This window comes from Ursus americanus, chromosome 1 (genome assembly GCF_024610735.1).
Source record: "Ursus americanus isolate L20-20 chromosome 1, mUrsAme1.1.p, whole genome shotgun sequence".
NCBI lineage: Eukaryota > Metazoa > Chordata > Mammalia > Carnivora > Ursidae > Ursus > Ursus americanus.
Window position 1 is genome coordinate 95,538,454 of NC_142127.1, and position 8,995 is coordinate 95,547,448.

General features: G+C 41.5%; 1 protein-coding gene across 1 annotated transcript; it reads right to left on the bottom strand.

Moving 5' to 3' along the window:
- Positions 1 to 970: 970 nt before the first annotated feature.
- LOC123778124 (uncharacterized) lies at positions 971 to 3,253 on the bottom strand. The gene is made up of 3 exons (XM_087867212.1): positions 2,937 to 3,253; positions 2,654 to 2,782; positions 971 to 1,692 (listed from the first exon to the last, which is right to left on the bottom strand). Exons 1-2 carry the CDS (start codon positions 3,232 to 3,234, stop codon positions 2,718 to 2,720), a joined length of 363 nt encoding a protein of 120 aa, XP_087723338.1. The 5' UTR covers positions 3,235 to 3,253; the 3' UTR covers positions 971 to 1,692; positions 2,654 to 2,717.
- Positions 3,254 to 8,995: the final 5,742 nt, after the last annotated feature.

The following is an 8,995-nucleotide window of genomic DNA, read 5'->3' on the forward strand; positions in this document are numbered from 1 at the left end:
AAGTGACAGAACTAGTTACTTACTGCAGGAAATATTCAGTTACTTGGTTTGAGGTACAAATTGCATGAACATGAACAAGTTTACCAGGGTCTGAAACTGCAAGTGAAATTATTAATTTTCTCTCCTTTTTATCCTTTTATGGAGCATTTGTAAGGGATCCTTTAAATGATCTGCTCAGTTTCCTCCCCTAAAAACAATCTGTCCTCCATACAGTGTGGAGTCCACTTCTGAACAAGAGATAGCTTATCGCGACAGTTGACAGCACCAGCTCTGGACTCAGTCCGAATGGGCTTGAATTCCGACTCTGCCACTGACCAGCTCTGTGCCCTTTGGGTGAGTTATTGACCTCTGAGCCTCTCTTTCTTCTCCTGTAAAACTGGGATTTCACAGCACCCCTTTCTCTATGATTGTTCTGAGTATTTTCAGAAGTTGCCAGAACAGTTTGCCTGTAGCTCTGTGAGATGAGCAAAGGGAGAAGAAAGATAAAACAGACCAGTACGAGAACACCATGGGATCAAAACTACTTTCTGCACGAGATGAGAAACACCGTGCGCCTTGATATTTATCTCTGGGGTACCAATATATTAATCCTCATTTTATTTTGAAGCAAAGGTAAATCTTTTACTTGTAAATGTGAACTACTAGATAACATGGACCATGGATAGCAGTTTTTCGGGGACGTAGGATGCCATGCTATGAATTTCCTACATCGTTTCACTTATCAGGTGCCTTCCTGAACACAGTAGCAATAAATAGACGGAAAGGAAGACAAAGGAGTAAAGGGTAAGCCTAGTCTATTTTTATCAGTTGGTGCAAAGTCCCAGAAAACAGGCAGCTAGAGTTAGGAGCCTCCCTTCTCCATGCCCCACATTCACTGTCCCTTTCACAGATTTAGAGACTGCCTTGGTCCCCCAAACCTTTCAAGCTCAATTATAAGTACGGCTTTATCACTGGTGTCTTCATTCGTAAACGTAACCAATGCTAACGGAGCACCCACTGTGTGTCTGGGACTCTCCCAAGCGGCCGCACAGGAGTTAGGTCGGGGTGTGAAGAATGACCTAAGCTCACAAAGATGCAATACAGAGCATCATCCTGATCCTCGAAGAATGCGTGGTCCAGGGAGACATTAAAAAATGACCCAAAGCCAACAACAATCAGAGCAAAAATCACGTAATGCACGACAAAAGGAGTTGTGGGAAAGAGAGGAGAGAGAAGGAAGTGTCTAGCACTGCTTAGGAAAGGTCGGAAGGCTTGATGTGGGGCTCCGGGGAAAGTAGGAATTAACCTGCTAAAAAGGGAGAAAAGAGGGCATGAGGAAGTGACATGGACAGAAGAAATGTCCCAGCAAAGACACCAAGGCCCACAAGGGCTCCGTGTGCCCGGAGTGTGCCTAGCAATGCTTGTGGTTGGAATGCAGGGCATTTTGTGGCGGCATGGGGTTTCTGAACATAGTAACGACACGGTGTTTTCAAAAGGCCACAAGTGACAGGGTGGCGGAAGGCCACTTCCGAAGTCTTGCTACCATCCTGGGTGATCTGATTTCCTGCACCAAGGAAGCAAGGCAGAGTCCAAGGAGGCCGACAGCTTTTAAACGAAGAACATGCCACTTTCCTTAAGGACCAGCTTCCAGGAGTTTCAGAAGACAGGGACGGGACACTCTCTCCTATGTGGTCCATGTCTCATCCAAATATCCTGAAAGAGACAATTCTGAGTGTCAGGAAGGAAGTATCGTAAGTCACAGTCAAATCGTCCGTCTCATGGTCTCCCTGATGCATAGAATCTACTTATCCTCGTTACCTAAGTCACGAACGTAGTTATGTTTTGTTAATGATGCCAAATACTAATTTGTGTTAAACAGCCCTTAGTTTAATTGTAGAAAATATTCCTTTTCCCCTCAAATCCTGCAAAGGAGAGAAGAACCAGGTGACCCAAGCCCAGAGGAGACTCAGAGGCTGGAACATGGGTGTGGCTTGTGAAAAAAAGCTGACGCTGCTCAAAGAGGGATTTTCACAGCTAAACCTCAGATCAGGAGGAGAAATACATGGTGATCCATGCCGGACAGGCCACACGTGGGCACCTCACTCAGCCTATAAGCTCATTGCCCAATGAAAATCACGACACTCTCCAAAGATACATTTGAATCAACAGCAGGATCTGTGGTAAACAGTATGGTAGTTGACCCTTTTCACTTAGATAACATTGCTAGAAAAATCGATCTGGATTTGCCCCACCAACATTAAATCTGATAGGACCAAACCAGCTCAGGTTTGCAGGGCTCTGCAATATGGACGAGAAAAGGACAATAATCAGAGCATTTTCTTGACTTCTCCAGTTTCTCAGAAAGCAGCCTGAGTCAGCCCTCTCCAAAGAGCAGCGATGGAATCCGAGTCGGTAAACACATTGTGCGGCGGACCGCTGAGCGGCCCCGCAGCCCCTCTCGCTCATTAACGAGGGCCAAGCAAGAACAACAGAAAGTTCGCGCTACATCTGGAAGCGTTGGTCACCAAGCTAAGCTACCAAGCAGGTGAAGCATTTTAATCCCACACTCTAGCGCCTATAAAATCGGCCTGATTCTTTCAGCGTTTGTGAACCCTGGGAGAGGAATTCTTAGGACAAATAAATGGGGCGGGTAGAAATGAAGCGAGAACAACACCTGTCTCTGCAGCTGGCCGGCAGACCTCCCTTTAATGTGCTGTCTGCTGGGAAATTGAGGCGTCTCAGGTTACGCGGCGGCCTGAGCCTGCAGAAAGGAATTCCATGACCAGAAGATGTGAGGCTTGATCTGTGGCCAAAAACAATGGTGAAAGGTACAAAATGAAAAGCTCTGTCAGGACAAAGGCGCTCAATCACAGAACAACGCACCACTTGGCCGTTTGAAGAAACAAACCCAAACCCGAAGTCACCACTGGATTAACAACTGGTTGATCCCCTTTTACCTTCTAATGCTTCTCTGGCTGGGACTACTTGTTGAAATCGAAATGCGAAGAATACAGCCGCCAGCAGCGAGCGCACAGTGTCTTCATTTAGGGCTAGTTCTGGCGGGTCTCGGAAAAGCAACTTGCAAGATTTATGCTCCTGCGCCTTCCGTCCATGTTTTTTTTCATTAAAGAGGGAATTTAGAGCAAAGTTACCAATGTAACTCCAACCCAGGGCTGGAGAAGTCCTCGCTGACTTGCAAAATAACTGTGGCTTCAGCACAATTGCGTGCCCAATAGTAACAGAGGTGAAGTCCATAAAAATTGTGTGCACATATTTAAAAAAAAAAAAAAACAGGAGAAAAGACCTTGGAATTAGGTTCACGTTGGATCTAATGGTTTGTTTTGTCACATAGAATGCAGCTACGTTTGAATGGGAAAAAATAGAATGGAAGGGGAGAGTCTTTCCAAGAAAAGCTTGAAGAATATATATATATAGAAAGAGAGAGAGAGGGAGGGAGAGGTGCGGGGAGAGAGAAATTGGCGCTGAATGCCCAAGGAATGAGAGTCAATGCCTGGAAAGCCTATAATGGGAAGCAGAGCCATTCAGGCCCCAGTCAGAGTCTGGATAAAATGGAAAGACTTTGGAAAAATAAGATAAAATTCCCAATGAGCCCTGACTGACTGAAACCTACTTGAGGCTTTAGTGAAAGAGGGCAGAGGAAGATCAAGAATGCCTCCCTCCTTGAAAGTTCGGAGCTTTAGAGGGGCCCCACCCAGTGGGTGCATGAAGCAGGAAGTGAAGTGGACACCAAATGCCAAATTTGTTCTCTTTGAATTTGGCTGTATGTGGGTTCTGACTATAACAGATGGAATTGATTGGGTCAACAGTATGTGAAATGAGAAGGACGCCTGGGCCCAAGAAGGAAGCAAATGCCCCAGGTGTCCAGTCCCAAATATTTTGGCAGTGAATTTAAACACAGGGGGAAAAATAATTTATCCATGGAAAACTTTCAATGAACTGTTTTTAAAAATGCCTAAAATACCTATGGCCAGTTTCCATGGTAAACAAATATAAGCAAAGTTTTGTTGTTAGTTTGAAGAAGTGATTCCACTTTATTAGATTTTTGCTTAATATTCTCCTTAAAGCATTCATGACAGGGAACTCATTTGTTAAAATACGTTATCGAAACCCTAACACGAACACGTATTTGCTTTTTCATTGACACTCTCTTTCTTGTGTAACATTTGAGGAAACCTCAGCCATTTTTAATACCTAAATGTAGTTTTTTCTCTAGAATCCTCTCCCTGTGTCCCTCTTTCTCTCTCAAATACACCCACACAGTCTCTCTCTCTCTCTCTCTCCTTCTCTCTCTCTGTCTGTAGGAGAGGGCACACATTTGATTCATGTCCCCATCTGCCTTTATGAACAAACCCCACCTCCATCACTGTAAGAAATAATTGGAGCCTGGCCCTTGCTCTGCTTCACTGAATATACTGAAGAAAACACTCCATTATATCAGCACTGACTCTATTGAATGAGATGTTGATCTGCTTCGGCGTTTTCATTGAGTTTGAAAATGCACCATTATAAGTGTTCCTAACTGTGGTGAGTTATGAATCTGCATTTGACATCCATCATATCATTTGCTCTCTGCTTTGTCTGGTGGGAAGAGGAATGGGGTCAAATAGCAATTAAAGTATGGGCACATTTCAAGACTTCTAAGCACTTTCCAATACTACTTATTTTCAACAAGTCTTCTGCCACGTATCAATTTGCTCACAGAAAGGCAATATTTTGGATAGAAATGAAAAAAAATCTAGTAATTCACAACTTCTTTAAGCCTATTGACTACATTGTAAAGTTATATAAATTTTTAGTTGATATTCAGATTTTATGATATTCGTGCCCACTGAGAATCCATTTGACATTTGATTTCAAATGTTGCCCTACTACCGAGAAACCATGACACAGATCCAACATTGTATTGGCAATAATCAGCTTAAAGTACTAAACATAACTTCTCTAGGTCTGCGACCATGTAAATAAAATAAAATGTTTAAAGGCAGAAGATTGGCAGGAAGCATAAACTTCATTTAAGCTACCTTAGAATTTCTCTGCATAGGGGCACAATTCAGCTCCAATAGGTTCTTGAAGGTGAAGATTATAAATTAGACCATCACTTCTAGGAGCAAGTCTTGTATTTGTCAGATGATGTAAGCTTCCTATGCAAAGAAAATTCAGTTTAGAGACAGATCCAAGCTTACTGTGTACTTTTCAGAATGCTGCTCACAGACTATAGTCACAAAATATTACTTATTGAGTATCTTCCTTCTGAATGCAGGAAAGCATTAGCTAAACCTTTCTCGGACACAAAGAGTAGAGCTCTACCTAATTCAGAACTACACTTGAAGGTAGTAGCCGTCATAGTACGAGAAAGGAGCAAAAATGATTTCAACTGTCTCTTATTTATTTTTTTCTCTACGAAAATGTACTTCTCCTAAGTCTGGACTTTTAAAAGAATTTATTATAATTAGACAAACCATGCTATATAAACATTTCAATTTAACTTGATGAACAAGGATTAAATATCTCAATTTAATAGGTGAAATCTGGGATGCAAAGATAAACAAGACAGTATCCAAGAGGGGAAAGCAGACTTACATATATAACTATGTAACGAAGGAGAATGTTTTAAACGCTTAATGAATTTATATACAAAATCCTCTGAGAATACAGAAAAAGAGCAATAATTCTCTTGTGAAGCAAGGATGTCTTTAGGGAAAAGTAATATTTGATCTGTTTCTTGAAAATGAATGGAATTTCAACAAAGAGGACATGGCAGGTAGTTCTAGCCTTAGAAGAGGGTGGGATCTGGGACAACAAGCTATGGCAGAGAGTCTAAGATAATCACACTTTAAAAGAGGCTTTGCCGTCACCATCATTCATAGTCTCCTTGAGATTTCAAAAGATGAAAATGTCAAAAATTGACTTGGCCTGTAATATTGCCCCTTCCCACAACCAACACAAAGTACACAGCCAGGACTGTTGCCTACTGTCCCATCCAAGAGAGGAACGTGAAGGCATGTTAAAGAACAAAGCAAAGTAGCCTCTATCTCAACTCTCTACTGAAAGTGCTTCTACTAATGATGTCCTTGACACCACATGCTCCTTCCCCAACCCCAAAAAATGATCCTTATTCCTCCTCTTGACTGTATTTGACTATATTGGACTCCTTCTTTATTGAAACAGCTTCTCTGACTTTCCTAAAACCACCATTGCCCTCTTCTTTCAACTACTTTTAAAAGTCAATCTCATTGACTTCCATAGCTTAACTAACCCTATATGCTAATGAATTACAAATCTACATCTCAAGCATTGATCCCTTTCCTGAGTTCCAGACTTCTATATCCCCTGCCCACTGACTATCTTCTGTTCTACTTAATCGTATATCCCCAACAATAAAGCAATCACCAAATCCTGATTTTTATTCCTTGTGTTTTCTATACCAATCCACCTCTCCGTGTTCATGTAACAAAGAATCTGTTAAGGCCAATGGGGCTGTTCCCAAGAATTTCTGCAACAGTTCCTGAGCACTCCTACTTCCTCTGGTCTTTTCTCTCTATTTCACCCTTTACACCGCAGCCAGAATGATTCTTCCCAATACAAATTTGATTCTGTCACACCGTGCTTAAAACGGAGTTCCAATTGCTTGTTGTACGAATTCCAAGGTACTTGAGTTGGTTGATAGTACCTTCATTATCTAGTGTTTTCTTACCTGACAAGCTTCACCAGAGTTAGCATTCTCCTCTTCATGTCCTCTGCAATCACCATATTGAACATTTTTAATTGTTATATTATATGTGGCTATTTTCTCTTGCTCAGAATCAGCCCACTCACCCATTTTCCCTTCTTTAATTGACTCAATTTAAATAGTATCTACTTCTGTAACCAACTATCCTCCCCAACGTTCCATCGTCACTACCACCAAAACCATGAGGTAAGGTGACTTACTATGCACATTTAAAATCTTCCACTTCCTCTAGCATAACATGCAGCATGCTTTATTTACTGACTTATTTATCTATTTATTTTGTTTTTTGTGCTCTAGAACTGATCTCAATAAATACTAAGGGAAGTTTTTGTCTCATTATGTATTCTCCATACACATCATAGGATCTGGCATAGAGCAACTGCCTAATTATTATTTCTAGATAGAGAAATAACATCAATATGTAAGGCTCAAGTTCTGAAACAATTAGTGTTCTAATAACTTTGAGATATAATTGGAAAAATCAAAGCTGGTAAAAGAGATTGATCCAGATGATGACAATGTTAAACTTGAACTAAAGCGATTTTTTTTAATTTTTATATTTTAATCTGATTTTATTAACAATAAGAAAAGAAAGCATATCTGTAAACAAGGAAATGATGTGAACAGATCATGACTTTTGGAAAGGGTAATGATGGCAACATATGGAATAGGTTGGCAAAAAGAGATACCAATGAGGCATCTATTTTAAAAAGCTTACAAGAATATAATGCTTCAGAAGCCTGGGTGCCTCAGTTGGTGAAGCGGCTGCCTTCAGCTCAGGTCATGATCACAGGATCCTGGGATCGAGCCCCACCCCATGTCCTGTCAGGCTCCCTGCTCATCAGGGAGTCTGCTTCTCCCTCTCCCTCTGCCCCTTCCCTGCTTGTGCTCTCTCTCTCTCTCAAATATATAAATAAATAAATAAATAAAATCTTAAAAAGCTTAAAAGAGAGACTGTGAACCAATGTCACAACAGGAATGAAAAGGAGAAAACGGGTGTAAGAGGCAGTGCGGACATAGGACCAACAGCACTAGAATATCCCCTGGATGTGGAGGGTGGAGAAAAGATGAACGTAAGGCTCTAAGACAGTTGATATGGAAGATACAGGAGAAGATCATTGAGGGAAGAATAATGTGAGACTTATTTAGGTCCTTTAATCCCTTCTGATTCTGAGAGATACTCAACAGCTGATTAAAAATACAGATTTGAAATCCAAAATAAGGAAAATAAGTAGAGGTTAACAAGTACGTGTTAGGGTTTCATTTGAAAAGAAGTGATGGCTGAAGCTCCAGGGTAAGAAAAGAAGGCGAGAAGGAGAGAGGATACTTTCTTAGTGGGGTTCCTGTGTCTGGAACAAGAAAAAGTCGAACAAGCGAAAGAGGACGAGAAGGAGGCCTGGTGGATACAGGAGGAGAAGTAGGATGATGTGATGTAGTTTAACCACAGGAAAGAGAATATCAGAGAAGAGAAGCATGCATTCATCTCAATTAATTCAGGGGGATTTAAGAGGATAAGGACAAAAATTCAATCTCTGAGTTTAAAATCAGTAGATGATTGGGGATGTTGAGAAAGCAGTTTCAACTCTGTGTTGTGGTTTGAAATGACATTACAATGGGCTGAGGAGCAAGCAGAAGGTAAAAGAATTGAAGCCACACTCTTCCAATACGTGTGATGATAAACGAAAGAAAAGAGAAGCAGGTAGAATCAAGGGAAGACTTTCAAAAACATTGGAAGAGGAAATCACGTGTGAAGGCTGAAGGGAAATATGCAGTGGAGCTGGAGATCGTGTCCATGAATAAAAGCAAGGGATAATTTCAGAGGCCAGATTGCAAAGGAGAAAAGGAGGGGTGGGTCTGGAACACGGGTAGAAGTAATGAATTGTTTATGGGAGAAAGCAAGGAAGAGAGCAGAATAATCCAATCTGTAGGTGAATGCAAGAGGCGTGGAATTAAGAGTCGGAGGCAGAAGAGACTTCCTGAGTCTTCAGAGAGAGGTATTCATGTCAACTAAAGCATAGACACAAAGAGCACCATATTGGGCATGATAATTTAGGGTGGCTCGCTGTGGATGCTGATTAAGTGCAAGGTAGGTGGTGCAAGAGACTGCGTAGGAAAGGAAGATGGGGATAAATTATACTGAGATGTTAATAAGCATGGACTGCAGTCTCTTGTAGGTAAGAGGGAACTGTTGAGGAAGTGTGGGTAAGGGAGTAATGTGGGAAGTGATATGCTGAGGGTAGATGTCTCTGGCAGTTCTGGGGAGGA

Bases quoted from the DNA above. Each gene is read 5' to 3' on its own strand.
- LOC123778124 (XM_087867212.1), bottom strand. From the start codon at position 3,234: ATGGACTTCACCTCTGTTACTATTGGGCACGCAATTGTGCTGAAGCCA. The intron at 2,783-2,936 runs GTAAAAGGGGAT...TTTTGGCCACAG, and splicing joins AGCCAGAGAAGCATTAGAAG to ATCAAGCCTCACATCTTCTG.